Source organism: Dysidea avara, chromosome 7, assembly GCF_963678975.1.
Source record: "Dysidea avara chromosome 7, odDysAvar1.4, whole genome shotgun sequence".
NCBI lineage: Eukaryota > Metazoa > Porifera > Demospongiae > Dictyoceratida > Dysideidae > Dysidea > Dysidea avara.
In genome coordinates, this window is record NC_089278.1 from 11,252,843 (window position 1) to 11,277,259 (window position 24,417).

Sequence of the window (24,417 nt, forward strand, 5' to 3'; positions counted from 1 at the left end):
CATCCTTATTACTAACAAATTCGACTAGGGATCATAGAAATAAAAAGTAAGGAAACAAAGACGTTGCCTATACCTGCAGGTATACAAGTGGACATTTACTCCCTAATCCACTCTGTATACCCATGACTGAATTAGGGATTAAATATCCACTTATATACCAGCAGGTATAGGCAACCTCCCTTGTTTCCTTACTTTTTATTTATGATCCCTAATCGAACTTGAGGTTCCTAATTTTTTATTGCACCTGTTTGTTTACTTTTCTTGTAACATAATCATGACTGGTACACCTGTGCATACCGCATCAAAAGAATGAATAGCGCCTGACATTATTAATAATGTCTAGACACGTGCCCCAACTATCAATAAAGGAAAAGTAAAGTAGCCATTACGTTTCATGTTAAGATGTTCAGTACGTTACACAGCATTTCGAACGAAGAAGAGTATGACAACCGCCTCTACAAGTACGATCACTTGCTACAAATAATTGACAAGTGCCCCAACTATCCATTACTGAAAACTGAAGTAGCTGTCACACTTCGTTTCAAGCTATGTTGAGCATGTTACACAACATTTCTAATGAAGAACAGTAAGACAACTGCCTGTACAAGCGATCGACTCACTATGAAATATACGAATGATTTTTGCATAGAAAACTATTAAGAAGCCATCGCGTGCTACCGCGAATTGACACCTTGCGGTGTCAGCAAAAAAAAATGGGGCACAAAAGACGACTAAGGTAAGTCCATGATGCACTCATTGTAACTACAGCGGTTGGCGAAAAGGTACATCTTGGGAAGAAGTGACATTGAATAGTAAAGAACTCAAGCCCGTAGCTCTAACCAAAGTCGAGTTATGCTTGACTAAAGGCATCAGTTATAGTATAACGGCAAAACCAAAAAAATTGTGCACTTTTTCATAAAGCCATGAAACTTTCCCCACATATATAGTAGTCCTCAATACATGTATTTTAGATATAGTGCTATCGCTGATTTGACCTTTGGTGACGTTTACTGCTATTTTTGTACCGAAAATTGACCATTATTGTCTGTAACTCCCTGATGCAGTAATTAACTTTTTAAAACATGGTACCAAACAAAAGATCTTGCTGATAGAAACAACTTGGTTTTTATTTGAAGTCAATGGGTGATTTCATTACAAAGTTATGAGCATTTTTTTTAGTTGCAAAATTTGATAAATTTATGCATAATTATCTGCCCACAGGTAATTTACACCTTGAGGGCAGGTAAATTTATAAAATGTTGCAGCTAGTAAAAATGCTCATAACTTTGTAATGAAATCACTTATTAATTTCAAATAAAAACCAAGTTGTTTCTATCAGCAAGACCTTTTGTTTGGTACCATGTTTTAACAAGTTAACTACTGCCTCAGGGAGTTAAGGACAAAAATGATCAATTTTAATACAAAAATGGTCGTAAAAGTCACCAAAGGTCAACTCAGCGATGGCACTATATCTAAAATTACATGTCATGAGGAGAACTATTTACGTGGAAAGTTTCATGGTTTATGAAAAAGTGCACAATATTGCCAATTTTGTGGGGTTTTTCCACTATACTAATTCTTACACTTTTACAGCTGCTTGTACGTCATAAACTACAACATCTTGTCGTTACATCATAACTTCACAACACGCCCTTCTACAGGGATACTTTCCTCAGTATAGATATTATGAACTCTTGGTATTAGTGCAAACATGTATACCAAAAATTAAATATATTATTAAAAATTAAGATCAAAGGAAAAGCCACATTTTGCAGTTTCTTTTGAGCAATTATAAATCATCTAAAAGAGAATTTAATAAGGATTTTAAAAATCTAATATCTACATCAATCACAAGCAAAGTTATGGGAAGAAGTATAAGCAAAATGAAATTTTCAACAGAAACTTTTGAGTGGTCGTAACTTAAAGGGAGACCAATGAAATGAGCCAAATTTAAAGTTTTTTGATAGGATCTTGTTTGCACCAAATTCCATGAAAATTGAAAGGGGTTCGGATTATTTTTGTTGATTTGGTATGGAATGACCCAATACGAACATCACATAACATATTAACTTCTGAACCTTTTCTTGAGTGAGATTATCCAATGACCATTTTAACTTTGTCAACTCTGCTTGCAGTTTAAGAGATTCTTCAGCTGCATTACTGCTTCTCTCTGTTAACAATTGTATTTCTTTATCCTTTTGTACAACTGTCTTCTGATTTTCTGCCTAAAATCAATAAAACATATAACCTTGCAGCCTAATGTGCTCTTTGAATAGTAGGGAGACCAATAATGTGTAATAAGGAAAGAAAGCATACTAGTGCTTTATATTCCTTTGTGGCAACTAAACACACTTTTGTGAATGTAACACAACCCACAGAAATGACGAGCTATCAACAATGTCACTATAGGAATTTAAACAGATAAATGGCTACGCAAACAAAAATTTGTGAGTCGTCAATTGTCAACCACATTTTGTATTTAATCTCACATACCATATTGCCTCGAATTACGGTTGGTTTCATATAAACGGCTGGTCTCGTTTAGTTGCCAGGGGTATACAGCATCATAACAAAAATCAATGCCGTGTCTCGAATAAACGCCGGGTTTCAAATAAACGTCTAGTGCAGTCATTATCATAAACTACGACAGTAGTGTATAGTAGCGACCACAAAAGAGTAGGAGTGGCCCACGGAATAAAATCATCCAAAAATCAACGTCGATTTACCCTGCCAAGATGAGGCAGTATTGGTTAGTTAAAACTAAGCCCAAACAAACTTTCAGATCGACCCAAAATGCTTTCAACAAGTTGCTATGGAATTTTAAAAAAAATTAATGGAATTTTCTACTGATTGAGTAACTGACTGACTGATGCCTTCAGACAAGTGTAACTTGAAAACGGCTAAGGCTACAGGCTTGATTTTTTCACTGTTCGACGTCGCTTCGGCCCAACAGGTGACTTTTGGTATACTGCAGTACGCACAATGCATTCTTCATGGACTTACCAGTGTCCTCCATTGTGTCCCATTCATCTTCACTGACAGCGAAAAGTGTCGATTTGGTGGTAGGACGTGATGGCTTCCCTTCGTATTGGAAATCGTCCGTATTTTTCATAGTGGCTATTTTGATAACAGAGGTGCTTTTCAAACAGTTAATGATTTGTACTACAGTGTAACGGGTTGAATATAGCCGACAACGAAGTGTAATGAAAACTTTACTTTTCAGAAATAATTGATGGGGCACGCGGTACCATTTCTTTCTTTTGGATTGCAGAGATGCTTTTCGAACAGCTCTTGATTCGAATTGCTGCGTAATGCTTTGAACATAGCTGACAACGAAGCGTAATGGATACTTCACTTTTCAGATGATAATTGAAATAGCGCTGCGCGCCGCAGCGCCATTTCAGATGCGGTATGCATGGGTTCACCAGTCATAATAATATTTTCAAAAAAGTTAACAAACAAGCACACAGAAAAATTTGGAATTTTAAACTAGAGTAAGGACCATAGCACATCAATAAAAATTAATGAAACAAGCTGGAGTAGTGTACGATATTAAATCACAGTAAAAGAATAAGAAGTGTTATATCCCTACTGTGCTCAAGATACCATAATGGAAATGCACAGTAGGTATATAACACTTCTTATTGTTTTACTGTGGTTTAATATCATGCACTACTGCAGCTTGTTTCAATAATTTTTATCAATGTGCTATGGTCCCTACTCTAGTTAAAAATTTATTCTAGTTGAAAATTCCAAAATTTTCTGTGTAACAATTCCAGGCGGTGTTATAAATGATGAAGTGAAGAGAGTTTTATAGAGTTCCTTTAAAGCTTGAATCTGAGAAATATGTTGAGGGAGACATCAAGGAGAGCCCAGGAGAGTACAACACCAAGGTACAATATGAAGTTGTCTCGTGAATGCTGATCAGGTATATAAATGCCGGTCTCGTTTAGTAGCCAGGGTAAAAAGTTGCTTGAAAGAAATAAACACCCGGGCCATAATTCAAGACAATAAGGTAACTTCCCAAAGTCTTATATTTTCACAATTACTTTGGCCAATTCTTGACCATAGTGTGATGTACTTGAGTTGGTGTAAAGCACTGTATAGCAGATTTTTACTGCGAAGACTTATTGAGCATTCGGAATACTACTTCGCGCAGGCAACTGATAAGAAACGAGTTGTATTGATCAGCGTTATGGGGTTAGATGCTCATATACTGCCTCATATTACCAAGCAAGCCATCTGATAAATTGTTTGCTCAAATCATCTTAAAGGACGACTACAACCCACAACTTTCGGCAGATTTCATTTCAACTTGTATGAAAGTATGGTGAAAATGTGGCAACCTACTTGGCAGCGCTATGTGGCATATAGCAGAACATTGCAATTATGGTGCTCCATTGGATGAAATGCTTTGTGACAGGTTTGTGGTGGGAATCAATGCCACTGCACTGCAATAAGAGCTATTATCTGAGTCATAACTGAATCTGAAAAAAATGCCACTGAGATTGCTCTAGCTCATAAAGGATTCCAAGGCCATACCAGATAGTAACGACACACCACAACCAGTTAATCCAACTTTCAATCTGTGATTACAATTGTCTTGAACCACCAGCATAAGTTATCAGTGTGGGAAATCCAACCACAAGGGTACAGAATGCTATTACAAAGAAGCTGTGTGCAATAACTGCGGATATATAGGAAAGCAACATACCAGGCCTACTAATTTTGTTGACCATAAACAAAAACAACCAAGTGAGTACAATCCAAAGTTTACTGTTAATAGTTGTAACAACACTATATTATAGTGAATTAGATAATGATTTTTTTTAAAACTGTTGCCATGACAATTAATGGTCACTCAGTTGCCATACAAATTGACACAGGGGCAGCTGTTTCAGTTATGACAATGGTTACTTATGAACAGCAGTGGCCACAAGGTAATGTTCCTAACCTGAAGCCTACAAATACTAACCTTACCACATACTAAGGGGATATTTTGAAAACAGTTGGCATAATCACATGTAATGTTGAACACCAAAACCAAAGTGCCAGCTGTTATTGGTCATTGTTGAGACACCAGGGCCCACCTTACTAAAGCGAAACTGGCTTACACACATTCAATTTGCCTGGCCAGAAATGACTAAGCAAGTTCTACAAGTATATATCAGTACAGGACGCCATTTTTCATGATGAGCTAGGCACCCTAAAGTCAAACTAGTGGTAGATCTATAAGCATCCCCAAAATTTTACAACGCCAGATCTTACCATATGCAATGCATGATCAAGTGGAGCAGGCATTATTGAACCAATTGCATTTTCTGAATGGGCTGCTTCTGTGGTACCAGTACTAAAATGCAACAAATAAGCCATCTGCTTATGTGCATGGCGACTAAATTATAATTCTTAAACCCACAAAGAACTTTTAGTGAATGCGTGTTTACACAATACAGGCATGCATGGCAACGATTAATGGGGTAAATTAATTCTTATAGCTTAAAACTACACATTGATTAAAAGTCTATTCACTGGGCTACTTGGAGAAAGTTAAATGAACACTGTAACTACGGCAGCTTACCTGTTATGAAACAATGAACAATAGCAAGTCGCGTCCCCTGTGTTTAATTTTGCTGTTTAGCGTTACGGAGAAACTCTTAGTATCATTTTAATCCTTATAACACTACAAGTAGAGCAACATAAATTGTTTAGCCATAGGAACGATGCTACAAAAAACTTTCGAACCACCAGAGCACGCTTTGTGCAAGGTACACATATTTTGACAGTTTTCTGGACTATGTAGGCTTAAGGGTTAACTGTTAACCAAGCTGTCCATTTGGATCAGATTCCCATTCTTAAGATTGAGGATCTCAGGCAAACAGCAGGATCATAATCATGAATGAAGTCTATGCAATCTTCTTGTGGTAGTGGTGACAAATTACAAATTTAGGAATAAAGATCAATAGATTACCTCGTACTTCAACAGCTAACAGCTGACAAACAAGGCCCATTATTGCCACATTTCTACGGCTGCATAAGGACGGAAATGAGCATTACCTCGTCCTTCACCAGCTAACAACCAACAAACAAGGCCAATTATTGCTGCATTTCTACATTGCTTCTACGGAGCCTACAAGCTGTATAAAGAATAAAGGATTCAGTGTGTATGATTCATATCAAAAAGCTTTAATAATCAACCAGGCTCAAGGTCAACCCCTACCGTGAACTTTAGAAACAGAAAGACAGTATGTCTGTAATCATAAGACTGCAAACTGTTTAAGAACCTACTGGAGTATTGGAAATTCAACAAGCAATGCTATATTATGGTGTTGGCAACACTGGCTAGAAAGTATTTATCTGCCCAACCATCATCATTTGTCTTAGAATTCTTATTTAGTGATGCTGGTAAGTAACAGGAGATGATGTCTGTTGGCAGAAAGGTTAGAGATGCTAAGCATAACCTGCTTTCACTGCAACCTATATACAAAAGAACAATAAAGTCAAAATGTAATAATAGTAAGCAAACTGCAAAGGATACATTGTAACCTTAAACAATTTTTATGGCTTTTGATCTATTTAAGTTAATTGTATTCATTGATCGCTTATGTCACTAGTAAGTAGTAAAGTGTATTTCTGATTCATTATGCCCTTTAAGTTAATTTGATTATAATATCAGTTATATTGGATCGGTATTGGTGTTTTCAATTGGAATGTATTGGATCGGTTTAAAATTTCTCTATTTGTACAGCTCTATTCTATAAAGTCATAACAGTACAGTAGTACTTTTTTGCGTTTCAAATTAAAACTATTTGTGGGTGGTGCCATATTGTCTCACCATAATTTTTAAATAGCCCCCACACTCAGTGATCACAACTTGTTGATAACATTGTTCCATCAACTAGTTGCCTATCTAATCACAATAACATATCCTTCTGGCATTGCTGGGGAGTGATGCATGCTCAGTAAATTGAGCCAGAGTCTTGCATTTTAGATGGTTAGTGTGTGCATGTGAGGTGTAGGGTGTGTGTGCGTGTGTGTGTGTATGTGTTTGCCACTGATGCAAACTTTCCATTTACATGACTCCTGTTGTAACATTATATTTCTCCTTGTCCACATGTATCTTGTTCCCCCACCCTTCAGCTTTCACAAGATGTCTCCATCTCAAAATGAGGTGTCCATTTGAAATATCTGATTATAATATTAGTCATGATATATATGGCAAGTACCAATAATAATAGTTATATTACAATCTGAACGTGGCACAATAACAGTATAATTCATTATGAATAGTAAATAAACCAGATAAATAAAAATTGAAAATTTAAAAGGGAAAATAGGGATTGATAAAAAACAAGAAGGGATCACTAGGGTGGTAAAATAAGCCACAAATCCCTATTTTGACCTGACTCTTCCTTATTATGTCTTTGAAAGCTATGTCAAGTCAAAATAGGGATTTGTGGTTTACCTTACCAACAATCCCTTCTTGTTTTGTTGCTATTTAAAAAAAAAATTCAATTCGTGTTTATCTATTGTTATTTACTATTGCTTGGATGTACCAGGCTGTGATGGACTGTTCAAACTATAGTATGTTCGCGTTGAGCTGAATCCTAGGTTGTTGATTAAAAAGTCATACAAGATCAAAGGCTTTAAACGTGATGTTGATGACGCATTTATTCGTAAGGTCGTGTTATGGGTAGGCACTTATTTGTTGAGAATATGGCATCCAGCCAAGCATCCCGTGCAGCGTCAGCGAGTGCGAAGCGAAACCTACTTGGAAAGAGGTTAAACAGCCAAACGAAGTATCCACTTATGAAACTATGGGAGTACTTAAAGCAAGAAGCAAAGAAGTGTAAAATTTCTGCCAACATCAAGGAGAGAATATCGAAGGCCACTGGTAATACCTACTTTGCTGGATTTTGGCATACATTACACCACGCAGGGATTTCAAAGACATCCATTGTAAGAGTTAGAATGGAGTACTGCAAGAAAGGTGGTTTATCTATGCCAAGAAAAAGGTACAAAAACCACTTTGCACAGCCCACTCAATTGTAATCATCAGGTCCAAAGTTCACGAGTTCGTGTTGATGCAGACTGTTTTGACCGAGATGCTATCGGACGGAAGATCCATTTATTGTACAGAAGGAAGGAAAATCTATCGCTCTCAAAAGATTTTGTTAAGTTAAATTTTGAACCCTGGTACTTTGTGGCATACTCCGTCTTAGGCCAAATTTAATAATGATGGGGGTAGAATATAGCTTCAAAGAGTGTTGAGTGATATGGGATTTAAGTACAAGACAATTAATGACAAGACGTTAGCATTGCAACAGTTTGTGCTTTAATGTCACTACACAAATACGCAGGGTATACTGTGAGCATTCCTGCATAGTTCATCAGCTTCATAAATATTAAAGACAAATGAGGTGCAACAGAACTGAAGGAAGACCAGTTGTGTACTTGGATGAGACTTGGGTAATGAAGAATTTCTAGAGCAATTCCTCATCCAAATCAGCAGTGATAGTGAAGATGGTGATGGTGGTGATGGTGGTATTAATGACTCTTCCACTAGCAGCTGAAGGTCCAAGTGCTCTGAGTTTACTCCAATTGATATTTGAAGCATTGGTGTTACAACTTGATGTTCCCTAGGAGTCATCAGATAGCTGGGATTAAAGTATGTGAAGTACATGAAAATACAGGTGAAGTGTAAGTGCGTGCACTTTAATAAAAAATACTATTGCTTTCTTATGCTAGCAGAAGCAGAACATACCATACCTTGTATGTTTGATCAGTGCAGAGTGTTTGGAAGTCACTACAGGTACTATCAGCCCAAATTCATACAAAGAGTATTACTTCATTAGTTGAAACTTTTAGAGTTTTGTGGGAATGTGACTTCAAAAACAAAATGTTGGCTGGAATAGCTGTGTACATGTGTGGCGAAGTGATGAGAAAATGATTTAAACGACAAATTGACTAATTGGGAATAGAAGACAATGGGCAGCTGTGTGGTAAATGTGAAGTAAAATACAAGTTGTTTGGCTCACTCACAGGTACACCAATGCTGCATAACAGATTTTGAGCTGTTGTAATATGGGTTTTTCCTCTTTTGAGGCTGAGGAAGTATTTTCTCTGAACATACGTAGGCCACTTATCTTCTAAATATGGTGCAACAGTGGCACCAGTTCTTCTACTCATTTTACACACAAAAAACTACTTTATTTTTCTTGCAGAAGTGTATTACAGTCTTTTAGATAATGGACGGTGAAATCATGCGTATTGAGAACGGGAGTGTGACGTCTGGCTTCACCACAAACATGTGTCAACATGAACTTTAAAGGACCACGCTTTAGAGGCTTCCCCATTGAAATGTATGGCAAAACTTTCAGTGTCATAACTGGAGTGTCTTACATTCGAATGAAGCGCTTTTAGTATATATTTAAGTGCATTGAGAAGTGCTACATGTCAAGCAATACAGGAGGCTTGTGTGATGTAGCAATCGTAAGTTATTAAACGTTTTTTAGGATTCAGCTCAACACGAATGTACTATAGTGACCTGCCGATTATGCCGGCACAATAATGAGTATAATAGGTGCTTGAAAGCATTGAGCATAATAGGCAGAAGAATTGTGCATTACCATAAATTCTTGCTTATCAAAATACATATCACAGAAAAAGTTTGATATACTCTATAGATCAGTAAGAAAATAATCAGGTAGCTGACTGTTCTATTAGGGAATATCGATATTTTCTGTGACATGCATTTTTACAAGCAAGGATTTAGAGTCTGTGCTTCAGCAACTTACTGTTTTCCAATATAAGTTTACTAGAAAACATGGGAAATTTCGAGCATAATTTGAGCATAATGGGTAAATAATGAGTATTAATTTAAGCATAATAGGTAAAATTTTGAGCAATGCAGCATAGCATATTATAGGTAAAATAATGAGCATAATCGGTGGGTCCCTAGTTCAGACTTGTTGCTTATGTTCTGGGGATTGTGCTCAGTATCAGGAGTGTCTTCAGACAAACTCCTATTGCAGATGCCAACAACTAGCTGGTCTAGTGTTATCTCTTCTTTCAGTGTGCTGTACTCACAGTGTTCTATCAAGCTGTAGAGACTAGTGATGTATTATTCAACGGATTCCATGTCAGCTTGTATTCTGCCATTGAAACGAGTATGCTCAAAATATGATGTTTTTACGTACAGTAAATTGGCTGTCAAATAATCCATGTACCGCTGAATATTTCTTGCGATTCTCACTGGAAATATTAGTGGAAGTAAGGACATCATCAGCATCTTTGCCCAAACATACAGAAGCATACTAACTTGCCTTTCTTCGTCTTCTCTGCACAATCAAAACGCTACTTGAAACTGTTCAAAATGTTGATGCCACTTGGGTCATTCATCTGGAGAATTGAAGTTTAATAGTATTCTGTACAGTTCGTGTAGTCCGCATGGCTAGCTGTTATATGGCTTGCGCTAATGAGATTGTTATGATTACCAGTAATTACTTAATTTGTCTGTGGCTTTGTAGCAGCTGTCAGTTTGGTTTTATTCATCCATTTGGATACTTCACTTTTCAGACAATAATTGGATGCTGGGGTACGCGGCGCCAAAATTCCGCCTTCAAGAATCACCCTAAAGAGATATTACGTGATGAAAAGCACCTTTACGGAATAGCACAAGGCCATATAATCAAAACACATGGTAGTGTGTCGTGCGGCCCAAGAAGCCGGCGCATAACACCCATGAGTATATTGACAGGAAGAAAGAAAATGCAATTTTCGCACCTCCGTAGCTCTGTACTGCCTTGATGAAACAAGACGATTTTTGCTGTGGATACTCCCTCCAGCTTCAGCACTCCACATTCCAAATTAGAGCGAAATCGCTTCAAGCGTTCCCAAGATATGTGACTTCAAAAATTGGCATAGTTTCTTCATTTTTTAATTTTTCTTCTTATTTTTCTTCCTCTTTTCGTACACTTACAAAAACTGCTATAAAACGTGAACGCTATATCCGATTGCCTTGAAATTTGGTACACAGAAGGGGAGTATAAAGGCGCATCTCTGTACCAACCTTGGCTAGGATACAATACACAGGAAAAGAGTTATGATTGATTATTCACGAAAAATAACACCAATATGCTGTCACGCATACAGGGTAAACCGCGCATGGGAAGAAGCTGAAAATCGGTGGGTGAATAGGTTAACTGTTGAACCTCAAACCTTTTTTGGTTTGAAAGAAATCGAGCTAAAAACCAGGAAGATACAATGAAAAAACCAACAGTGTGTAACAATTATGCAATCGAGATTAGCTAATAAAAAAAAAAAACGACTACTTGCCACGCCTACCAGATAAACCGCTAAGGCGAATGCTTTGAAAATCGCTGTATGGAAGGAGTAATCATCTTAGAAAGGCTCTTCAATGGTGTAGAAGAATCAGACTTAAAGTCACGGAGATATAACACGAAATCCAACTTGGTGCAGCAAGTGAGAGATCGAGATACTCTAATAGAGCAGTCATTCTAATAGAGCAGTCACCATGAAGAGAATTCAAGAGATCAGCTAGAAACAAGTAACCTGTATAGAGATCAGCTAGAAACAAGTTAACCTGTAGAGAGATCAGCTACAAACAATTCACCCTGTAGAGAGATCAGCTAGAAGTTACCTTGTAGATAGTTCAGCTACAAACAAATCACCCTGTAGAGAGATCAGCTAGAAGAAGTTACCTCGTAGATTGTTCAGCTACTAACAATTCACCCTGTAGAGAGATCAGCTAGAAGAAGTTACCTTGTAGATAGTTCAGCTACAAACAAATCACCCTGTAGAGAGATCAGCTAGAAGAAGTTACCTTGTAGATTGTTCAGCTACTAATAATTCACCCTGTAGAGAGGGCAGCAAGAAGAAGTCACCTTGTAGAGTGTTCAGTTTCAAAGAAACCACCATGGAGAGTTCTGTAATAAATATATGTATTATACAGTGGAACCTGCCTATAATGGTCACCTTGGGACCAGATATATCTGGCCTTTATATACAGGTGGCTGTTATAGAGAAAACCTGTAGAAGGTGGTCAGCAGCATTTTAGTGGCTATGGCCGTTATAAATGAGTGATTATTATTAAGAGGCTCGCGCCAACCGCAATGCAGTAATATTTTAGTACAGAAAGGACAAGGTGAGCTTGTTATGAATGTTGGTTATAGCTATTGAATACGTTTAAGCAATGAAGCCTGATAGATTATATATAGTATTCATTGAAAGGCAGGAAGCGTGATAATTGTGCATTAATTAAAACGGTGCCGTGGTGCCAGACAGTTGGCTTAACAAGCCACCATAAAAGGTAGCGACCGCTATATGAAGGAGAAAGTTATGTATCTAATCCAAAACAGCCAAGCTGTAAAAAAAGTGTGCGGCCCTCAGAAAGGCTATGGTGAAAAAAGATGTGAAATCCAAGGTGGCGGCCAAGAAATGGCTGTGATGGTAGGTTAATGGTAAAAATTTTAATAATGACAATTCAGGTAAATTTTGTGAAGCGGCACAAAAATTCACCTGAATTGTCGTTATTAAAATTTTTACCATTAACCTACCATCACAGCCATTTCTTGGCCGCCACCTTGGATTTCACATCTTTTTTCACCATAGCCTTTCTGAGGGCCACACACTTTTTTTACAGCTTGGCTGTTTTGGATTAGATTTCATTTCTTTTTGTATTTGTATACCCCAAAGCCAGCCTATGGCCAGCTTTGGGACTTTTTAAACCTATGTTTTTTTTCTTTACTACAGGAAGAAGAAAACATGAAGTAGATGTACGTACTTTAAATATTTTATCAGTAGATGTACAATTATATATATAATACATATGTGACCGGATTTGCGAAAAGGGGCCTTCCACACATCCAATTTGCCAACTTTGACAATTGATAACTTCAGATTGGAAAGAGCTATTGCCTTAAAATTTGGGCAGTGGTGATTTCTTTGCAGCTGAACTCTCTACATGATGGTTTCTTTGTAGCTGAACTCTCTACAAGGTAGCTGATCTCTTTACAGGGAGATTTGTTTGTAGCTGAACTCTCTACAAGGTAACTTCTTCTAGCTGATCTCTCTACAGGGTGATTTGTTCATAGCTGAATTCTGCACAGGTGATTTGTTTGCAGCTGAGCTCTTTACAAATGGTTTCTTTGTAGCTGAACTCTCTACAAAGTAACTTCTTCTAACTGATCTTTCTACAGGGTGATTTGTTTGTAGCTGAACTATCTACAAGGTAATTTCTTCTAGCTGATCTCTCTACAGGGTGATTTGTTTGTAGCTGAATTCTGTACAGGTGATTTGTTTGCAGCTGAGCTCTATACAGAATGGTTTCTTTGTAGCTGAACTCTCTACAAGGTAACTTTTCTAGCTGATGTCTCTACAAGGTGGCTAGTTTGTAGCTGAACTCTCTACATGGTGGTTTCTTTGTAACTGAACTTTCTACAAGGTGACTTCTTCTAGCTGATCTTTCAATAGGGTGATTTGTTTGTAGCTTCACTCTCTACAAGGTAACTTCTTCTAGCTGACCTCTCTACAGGGAGATTTGTTTGTAGCTGAACTCTCTACAGGTGATTTGTTTGTAGCTGAATTCTGTACAGGTGATTTGTTTGCAGCTGAGCTCTTTACAGAATGGTTTCTTTGTAGCTGAACTCTCTAAAAGGTAACTTCTTCAAACTGATCTTTCTACAGGGTGATTTGTTTGTAGCTGAACTATCTACAAGGTAATATCTTCTAGCTGATCTCTGTACAGGGTGATTTGTTTGAAGCTGAATTCTGTACAGGTGATTTGTTTGCAGCTGAGCTCTTTACAGAATGGTTTCTTTGTAGCTGAACTCTCTACAAGGTAATTTCTTCTAGCTGATCTCTCTACAGGGAGATTTGTTTGTAGCTGAACTCTCTACAAGGTAACTTTTCTAGCTGATGTCTCTACAAGGTGGCTAGTTTGTAGCTGAACTCTCTACATGGTGGTTTCTTTGTAACTGAACTTTCTACAAGGTGACTTCTTCTATCTGATCTTTCAATAGGATGATTTGTTTGTAGCTTCACTCTCTACAAGGTAACTTCTTCTATCTGATCTCTCTACAGGGAGATTTGTTTGAAGCTGAACTTTCTAAATGATGGTTTCTTTGTAGCTGAACTCTCTACAAGGTAATGTCTTCTAGCTGATCTCTCTACAGGGAGATTTGTTTGTAGCTGAACTATCTACAAGGTAACTTCTTCTAGCTGATCTCTCTACAGGGAGATTTGCTTGTAGCTGAACTCTCTACAGGTGATTTGTTTGAAGCTGAACTTTCTAAATGATGGTTTCTTTGTAGCTGAACTATCTACAAGGTAATTTCTTCTAGCTGATCTCTTTACAGGGAGATTTGTTTGTAGCTGAACTATCTACAAGGTAATGTCTTCTAGCTGATCTCTCTACAGGATGATTTGTTCGTAGCTGAATTCTGTATAGGTGATTTGTTTGCAGCTGAGCTCTTTACAGAATAGTTTCTTTGTAGCTGAACTCTCTAAAAGGTAACTTCTTATAACTGATCTTTCTACAGGGCAATTTGTTTCTGGCAGAATTTTCTACAGGGTGATTTCTTTGCAGCTGAAGTTTCTACATGGTGGTTTCTTTGTAGCTGAACTCTCTACAAGGTAATTTCTTCTAGCTGATCTCTCTACAGGGAGATCTGTTTGTAGCTGAACTATCTACAAGGTAACTTCTTCTAACTGATCTTTCTACAGGGCAATTTGCTTGTGGCAGAATTTTATACAGGGTGATTTCTATGCAGCTGAACTCTCTACATGGTGGTTTCTTTGTAGCTGAACTCTCTACAAAGTAATTTCTTCTAGCTGATCTCTCTACAGGGTGATTTGTTTGTAGCTGAATTCTGTACAGGTGATTTGTTTGCAGCTGAGCTCTTTACAAAATGGTTTCTTTGTAGCTGAACTCTCTACAAGGTAACTTCTTCTAGCTGATGTCTCTACAAGGTGACTAGTTTGTAGCTGAACTCTCTAAATGGTGGTTTCTTTGTAACTGAACTTTCTACAAGGTGACTTCTTCTAGCTGATCTTTCTACAGGGTGATTTGTTTGTAGCTTCACTCTCTACAAGGTAACTTCTTCTAGCTGATCTCTCTACAGGGAGATTTGTTTGTAGCTGAACTCTCTACAGGTGATTTGTTTGAAGCTGAACTCTCTAAATGATGGTTTCTTTGTAGCTGAACTCTCTACAAGTAAACTTCTTCTAGCTGATCTCTCTACATGGTGATTTTTTTGTAGTTGAATTCTGTATAGGTGATTTGTTTGCAGCTGAACTCTTTATATAATGGTTTCTTTGTAGCTGAACTCTCTCAAGGTAACTTCTTCTAGCTGATGTCTTTACAGGGTCACTAGTTTGTAGCTGAATTCTCTATATGGTGGTTTCTTTGTAACTGAACTCTCTACAAGGTAACTTTTTCTAGCTCATCTTTCTACAGGGTGATTTATTTGTAGCTGAATTCTGTACAGGTGATTTGTTTGCAGCTGAGCTCTTTAAATAATGGTTTCTTTGTAGCTGAACTCTCTCAAGGTAACTTCTTCTAGCTAATGTCTTTACAGGGTTACTAGTTTGTAGCTGAATTCTCTACATGGTGGTTTCTTTGTAACTGAACTCTCTACAAGGTAACTTTTTCTAGCTCATCTTTCTACAGGGTGATTTATTTGTAGCTGAATTCTGTACAGGCGATTTGTTTGCAGCTGAGCTCTTTAAAGAATGGTTTCTTTGTAGCTGAACTCTCTACAAGGTAACTTCTTCTAGCTGATGTCTCTATAAAGTCACTAATTTGTAGCTGAGCTCTCTACATGGTGGTTTCTTTGTAACTGAACTCTCTACAAGGTAACTTCTTCTAGCTAATCTCTCTACAGGGAGATTTGTTTGTAGCTGAACTCTCTACATGATGGTTTCTTTGTAGCTGAACTCTCTGCAAGGTAACTTCTTCTATTGATCTCTCCACAGGGCGATTTGTTTGTAGCTGAACTCTCTACATGGTGGTTTCTTTGTAGCTGAATTCTACAAGGTGATTTTTTCTAGCTGAACTATCCCTTTCCATAGTTGCATGAACTCCCTACAAGGTAACTTCTTCTAGCTGATCTCTCTACAGGGTGACTTGTGTGTAGCTGATCTCTATACAGGTTTCTTATTTCTAGCTGATCTCTTGAATTCTGTTCAGGGTGACTGCTCTATTAGGATGACTGCTCTATTAGAGTATCTCGATCTCGCACTTGCTGCACCAAGTTGGATTTCGTGTTATAACTCCGTGGCTTTAAGTCTGATTCTTCTACACCATTGATGAGCCTTTCTAAGATGATTACTCCATCTGTACAACGATTTTCAAAGCATTACCCCAAGCGGTTTATCTGGTAGGCGTGGCAAGTAGTCGATTTTTTATTAGCCAATCTCGATTGCGTAATTGTTACACACTGTTGGTTTTTTCGTTGTATCTTCCTGTTTTTTAGCTCGATTTCTTTCAAACCACAAAAGGTTTGAGGTTCAATAGTTAACCTATTCACCCACCGATTTTCAGCTTCTTCCCATACGCGGTTTACCCTGTCGGCGTGACAACATATTGGTGTTATTTTTCGTGAATAATCGCTCATAACTCTTTGCCTGTTTATTGTATTCCAGCCAAAGTTGGTACCGAGATGCGCCTTTATACCCCCCTTCTGTGTGCCAAATTTCAAGGCAATCGGATATGGCGTTCGCGTTTTATAGCAGTTTTTGTAAGTGTGCGACAAGAAAAAGAAAAATAAGAAGAAGAAAAAAAAAAACGAAGAAACTGAGCCAATTTTTGAAGTCGCATATCTCGGGAACGCGCGAAGTGATTTCGCTCAAATTTGGAATGTGGAGTGCTGCAGTTGGAGGGAATGTTCACAGCAAAAATCGTCTTGTTTCATCAAGGATGCACAGAGCTACGGAGGTGCGAAAATTGCATTTTCTTTCTTCCTGTCAATATACTCACGGGTGTTACGCGCCGGCTTCTTGGGCCGCACGACACACTACCGTGTGTCTTGATACAGTGATTCATAGGCGAATTCTTGGTTGGCCGTTATACGCGTTAGACAGGTGACCGCTTAATGCAGAAAACAATGCATACATTTGTATGGGAAAATATTTGGGACCTTTTGTCCATGGCCGTTATGCAGAGGTGACCGCTTAATCCAGGTGACCGTAACACAGGTTCCACTGTATATATAATTTGTACATTTACTGATAAAATCAGAAATATTTAAAGTACATCTGCTTCATCTTTTTTTCTTCCTGTTGTAAAGAAAAAAAAAGACAGGTTAAAAAAGTCCCAAAGCCGGCCTATTTTGTGGTATACAAATACAAAAAGAAATGAAATCTAATCCAAAACAGCCAAGCTGTAAAAAAACGGCCGGTGCGGCCCTCAAAAAGGCTATGGTGAAAAAAGATGTGAAATCCAAGGTGGCGGGCCAAGAAATGGCTATGGTGGTAGAAAAATTTTAATAACGACAATTTAGGTGAGTTTTTTGCCAAGACCAAGCGGCACAAAAATTCACCTGAATTGTCGTTATTAAAATTTTTACCATTAACCTACCATCACAGCCAATTCTTGGCCGCCACCTTGGATTTCACATCTTTTTTCACCATAGCCTTTTTGAGGGCCGCACTGTTTTTTTCAGCTTGGCTGTTTTAACTTAGATACATACTACAGCATTAAATATAACAAAACACTAACAGGTGGCTGGATATAGAATTTTTAAAAAATCAACAAAACTCGAATTTTAGTCTCACTGACTGCCTGACTGCCTGACTACATTCGCAACACTAGAGGCCAAACGAAGTAGTGCACGGCCACCATTTTATACCACAATAACAAACTCACCAATGGGATGTGCCTTTTGGAGTTCCAATGAGTGTAGGCCCTCTGCGCCTTGTCTTTTATCTTCAATCAGGCTGCTTGTCTTCTTCATAATACGAGGTGTTAATTTTCCTTATCAACGCTTTCTTTCAGCAGCATATGTAGACGCTACAGAATTATTTCAGAGCTGGATTTCAGAAGCGCTTCAGTCCTGGCACTACTATAAGAGTTACACTTGCTAGATATCTGCAATTTCACGATTGGGATTCGGTTCACGATGGGTATGCGACCACACCCACAAATAAAGATAATCGCGAAATAGTACTAAGATTAGACCTCTAACAATCTAGCTGTTTACTTAACAATAAACAAGATCACCTCACTCCTTATTGGTATAGCTAGCTGCATACTCCTTGGCTGACTCGAGATATACTCTAATACAACAGTCATGTTCAATGGAGAAGTAACAAGTTACGTTGTTCTAGAAGACATAGTTATTATTATAAGAAAAAGAAGCTAGCACAATATAAAATTAGTATAATATTGTTCTAAAGGATGTCGACAGGTAACCATCAGCAACAGCAAGATCGACGGCTGGAGGCACACAGGGACGCTTGCATCTAGAATGCGATCCCTGATACTCATTGCTGAAGAGTGCAGCAAGGAGAACCTCAAACTACAGCGAAGCCTGCCTATAACCACAGAATATGGGGAACTCAACTTCTCATTAAGCAAATGGGCAAAATGTTTATAAGTGATGGTTTCTGCCTTTCCCACACCTACAGATGTGGAAAATACAAGTGGATTAATACAAGTTATATTGTAGCTAACTGCGCCACAACAAAAAAATAAACATACTTGTATTTTAAAAATTGTTAATTTAAAAATGAAGTAGGGATCTATGCAATAAAAAGTAGTTAAACAAGAGATGAATGATGGTGTTACAGCATAGTTCAGTGGTAAGTCCCTACTTTGGCATTGAACAAAATAATAATAGCTAATTTGCCAAAGTAGGGACTTTCCCACAGAGCTATGCTGTAACACTATCATTCATCTCTTGTTTCACTACTTTTTATTGCAAAGACCCCTTTTTTAAAATACTAGTATTATGAATGCCTCGTAATCTGGTAAACATGGGAGAGTGGTACCAAGCACCAGTCTTCACGCTTCGTGACGCTAAGACAGAAGCGTTCCACCAGCTTAGCCAATAAAACTCCCCGGGAACGAAATATCCCAATACCATGAAGAAGACCATGCAGAAGAATTCTGCCCAGAAGACTGCGAATAGCAATCTACGACCCCTCACTAGTGCGGATCTCCCGAATAAATCCAAAAAGTCTGTAAAAGTCTATCAAAGAAAGGCCACCAGAAAGACCATTAAGACAGCAGACGAACTACTCGTCAAACCCGCTAAAGCAACCCTCGGAGAGAGTGTAAGGATCAGCCTTTTGATGACAGTGAAGATGAAGCCTACTGAGACAGCTCCTGGAACAAAACAGCTAGCCACCAGAGGAGTGAGAGTAGCCAAGTGTCCAGGGGTCAAAACCAGTAAGCCTCACAACTTATAAGTACACCTATTTAGTCCCAACAACCGAGCGATGTGTCAATTAATGTATGGTAAATTACGCCAGTTTTGTTGTTAACACTACTCTTATGCTGTAGATGCCTTATTGCTATGCTGTTACTGTTGCTCGTGGTGATAGATGGTAGACCTTACCTTTCACCCCACCCAGCCCATTGTTATTCGATTGAGAGGATTTCTTGTAAATAATTGTAAATAGGAAACTCATACAATGTGTAGGAAGTTGCAAACGAATTGCTTGGGTATATGCAAAAAAAACGTTGGGGCAGATGCAACATACTTGCTGTACGAAGATAGTTGCACATGGCTATTAACCCACTGCTATAACACAGCTCTCGTTGTTATTCTATCAAGTCATAGCTATATTGTAAATAATTACTATCTCACTTTTTCTCTTAAAACCTATCCTCCGGTGCCCAACTTAGACACACATGTGCGGTGTAGTTCATCTTGAGGAAGATGTACCTCCATGTTCTTAGTGTCCAGTACTATGCCTAAAAAAGTATGTGATTCAGATGGTCCATCCACCTTTTCAACTGCAAGTGGGACACCTAAGTATTGGTATACTCTCTGATGACCTGCAGAGTATGAAGGCAGATGGAGGCACCCGAGTGCATGATTTGTAATACTCCTATATGCTCCAGTATCCATGAAAGCAAATCCGCTAAGAAATTGAATAGCTTTGGAACAGAGTGCAGTCCGAATGGAAGGAATGTATTGATGTATAGCTGTTTGTGCCACTTCATGGCTAGCAGGTGATGGTCGGCAGGATGAACCGGGAGAAGGCAAAATACACTCTTGACATCTATCTTCACCATATCTTCACCAGCAGTGTAACCCTTCCTAGTATCATGATCTGTGTAATGGCAGTATCGACTGTTATGTATGTCAGTGAACAGAAATCCTTGGGTATCCCATTGTTGATGCTGTGTCCAGAGGGATGAGATAAGTCCACTATTAGATGCCACTTGTTTGGCTGATGATTTTTGGTTATTACTCCAAACCTGTTAACGTGTGCACTGGGAATCAGATCATGAGTGAAAGGGGCCAACAACACAACAGTTTTTCTGAGAGGTATTGATTCACAACCCCAGGATGCTGCACCCCACCATACAGGTTCTTCGTTGCTAACACCAGAGGTGCTGGAGGATGGTTGAAGCCAATCCTAAAGCCATTTGTGATTCCTGTTACAAAGGATTTGACTAATAGTTTATCAGGGGTGTTCTTTGAGTAGAGCAAGCCAATTACTTGGAACTAGTGGGGTGATTACAGTTCTGGCTGCTGGTGGTACACGGACTCTTTCTGACACCCCTGTCATATGGGACATCCAGTGGAACAGCCATTTGTTGTATGACTGTGTGTGGGCTGCCATCGGGATATCAGCAATCATCAAGGTTATAAAAGAGGAGAGTGGATATGTTATGGCTTGGTGCTGCTGACTCTGAAACATACTTTGTATGACTGTCATGTGAGAGGTTGTCAGTGCATATAATGAATTTGAATACTTGCATACACATGTGAATTAATGATAGTGACACAGCTGGGTTACCTATGACAGATGCTTCTACCTGAAAGTTTCGGCTACCACTGTAGGAATTAGGTTATGCAATATGATGTAAGATGTATCACGTGTGATTATTAGTCTGATTGTGGCTTCCTCATGTTGTGATCATGCATGGCGCTGCTAGCAGTAGAACGCCTCATCTCACTATTGTAACCGTCAACCTCATTTTTCTAACCCTCATCGCTGATCCTTGGTGCCGGGTTGAGGCACCCCATCAGGTGATACCTTTGTTTTAAAGTGTTTTGTTTGTTCCCGCCATTTTGTTCTCCAGATATCGCACATGTCACGGTCGTCGTATGTTTTTCGCCAAGGAGATTTTCCTAAGTTGGACCTACAAATCGACCGTGGCTCTGCCTTTTCAGCCTGGCAAGCGCAGTGGGAATCGTACATGAGCCTGTTCGGACTTGGCGAAGAAACTGCTGTGAAGCAAATACAAGCCTTGACATTATGTTTTTCACGCAAAACTCTTACCATAGTCAACAACCTTGGCCTCACCACCGAGGACCATGGAAATGTAACCTCCATTATTAGTGCCATCAAGAAGTACGTCGCTGGACACATTAATGAATCAGTGGAGCGACGGAATTTCCATCGCAGAACACAGCAGTCTGGGGAGTCCTTCGATTATTTCTTTGTTTCTTTGAGAGAACTAGTGAAAACTTGCAACTTCTGCAATGATGCTTGCACACAGAAGAGCTTACGTGACCAAATAATTGAAAGCCTCCTTGATGGTGACACTGTCGAACAACTTTACAAGAAAAAGACCTTTCTCTAGATAAAACAGTCCACATGTGTCGATCCCAAGAGGCAGCCAAGAAACAACGAGTTGCCATACAGCAAGGACCTGGTCATCCCTACGAATCTGTTGCAGCTCTTAAGACACACCCACAGAAGAAGACATATACACCACAACCTCTCTGTCCTGATTGCGGGGCCCAACCACATCCAGCAGGTCGCACACAATGCCCTGCATATCGTGTGTCATGTCACAATTGCAAGAAACTGGGTTACTTCTCCAGAGTCTGCAGTTCCAAACCCATACAACCTCATCCACTGCGGCCCTATACCTCTACTCTTCAATCTACTCAGCCTGATAGCTCCTTGTCCGAACAAGCAGGTCTGTCTAACATCCACCATGTCACATCTACTGACCCTGCACCCAAGCTAAAGATTGACATTACCACCCTTAACGGTGCCACCACCACAGCTGTTCTTCCAGACTCGGGTGCAGATATTTCAGCAGTTGGTACTAGTATTCTCTCTCAGCTTAATGAGCACATTGACAACCTTTTACCTTCCTCTGTCATTCCTAAAGCTGCGAATGGAACAGAGATGCATCCTGTTGGCAGGCTTCCGGTATGTTTCAAGATTGGCAACAAGGAACACCTTGATGACTTGCACATTTATCCTAATGTTACGGGTACACTGATGTCCTGGAAGACATGTACAGAACTTGGAATCCTACCAAACTGCTATCCCAACCTAACCATTTCCAGCAACACTGTCAATTCTGTAGCCGCCACCACTCCAGCTGCTAATTTATCCCTTGACAAGCACTCTGCAGTTCAGGAGTTCCCCACCGTATTTGATGTTAACATTAACAGCATGGAAGGTGAAGAATTCCATATCTACCTAACTGATGATGCAAGACCATTCTGTGTTAACACCACCAGGTCTATTCCATACGCTTACTGTGACAAGCTGAAAGCTGAACTCGACCTCTTGTAATCACAGAACATCATCGCCCATGTTATCGAAGCCACTGACTGGTGTGCCCCTATTGTCGTAGCACCCAAGAAGAATACTGATCGAATACGTATGTGTGTTGACCTCTCACGCTTAAATAGATATGTAAAGAGAGAAAGGTACCAATCAAATACCCCAGACAAGGCCATTGCTGACATATCTACTTGCCAAGCTAAGTTTTTCACTGTTTTGGATGCTATGAAGGGCTATCACCAATGTCCTCTTGATCAAGAAAGTCAGTTTCTCACCACGTTCATAACACCATTTGGCAGATTTAAGTATATGCGTGCACCATACAGAATTTCCTCCATATCTGAACATTATGATAGACGTATGTATGAAGCCTTTGAAGGTCTCTCTGGTTTTTGCCACATAGTGGATGACATTGTTATCTATAACAGTGATGTCACACAACATGCTTCACATGTCCGAGAATTTCTACAAAGATGTGCTGAGAAAAAGATCACCCTGAACCTAGTCAAGTGCAAGTTCTGTGAGTCCTCAGTTACCTTCGCAGGATTCCAGCTCTCTGCTACAGGCCACCAAGCAGACCACACTATTATAGATGCTATCTCAAAATTTCCAACTCCTGCCAACCGTACAGATCTCCGATCCTTCTTTGGTTTAGTTAATCAACTATCAGCTAGCACAAACATCATCTCCACACTACTCACACCACTACGCCCTTTGCTCAGTACAAAGAACGACTTCCACTGGTCAGCCACCCACGACCAAGCATTTCAGAAAGCCAAAGAATCCCTTACTGATGCTCCTGTGTTGTCATTTTTTGACATGAGTAAACCCACTAGACTATGCACAGATGATAGCTGCCAAGGTCTTGGATTCATACTACAACAGCAAGACAACTCTGGCACTTGGAGTTTGATTCAGGTAGGGTCTCGATTTCTCACCGATGCTGAATCTCTCTACGACATCATAGAGCTGGAAATGTTGGCCGTTGCTTGGGCTACCTTGAAGTGCCACTTGCTTCTAGCTGGACTACAACACTTTCAAGTTATCACTTATCACAATCCTCTTATCCCTATCCTTAACCATCATTGACTTGATGAAATAGAGAATCCACGTCTTCAGAGATTAAAGATTAGGCTGATGGCATACAATTTTACGACAGAATGGGTGAAAGGCACAAAGAATGATGCCCCAGATGCCCTGTCAAGGGACCCAGTGACAGACCCATCACCTTGCTGAGTGAGATACTCTTAGCCAACCAGCCCTGTCCATCACTGAGATATGAACTCTCACACAAACTAAACCACTACCATATCGCTTAGATGACCTCAGAAAAAGAGCCAAAGAAGACACGGAATATCAACAGCTCCAACATGTTATCTTACATGGATTTCCACTCCATCGTAATCAACTACCAGATGCTTGCAAAGTATACTGGAACACTCAAGACAGCCTCACCATTAATGATGGCTTCATTGTTTATGGCTGCAGACTTCTTATTCCCACAAAACTGCGACCTGTAATTTTGTCTCAACTTCATGAATCTCACCAGGGCACCGTAAGGACAAAACAACGTGCCCGTCTTTCTGTGTACTGGCCAGGAATAGACAATGACATTGACAACACCATCCTGTCTTGTAAGCATTGCCAAGACCATCTCCCTAGCCATGCTAGAGAACCAACTGTTCAAAAGTC

The 24,417-nt window shown here is 39.2% G+C and overlaps 1 protein-coding gene across 4 annotated transcripts in view; it reads right to left on the minus strand.

The window, feature by feature from the left end:
• LOC136262153 (synaptonemal complex protein 1-like) overlaps positions 1-24,417 on the minus strand; it is a 391,211-nt gene that overhangs the window by 134,867 nt on the left and 231,927 nt on the right. For all 4 annotated transcript variants that reach the window (XM_066056308.1, XM_066056311.1, XM_066056309.1 and 1 more), the window contains exon 26: positions 2,079-2,225. In XM_066056308.1, the coding sequence (XP_065912380.1) occupies positions 2,079-2,225 (147 nt within the window). The remainder of the gene's footprint in view (positions 1-2,078; positions 2,226-24,417) is intronic.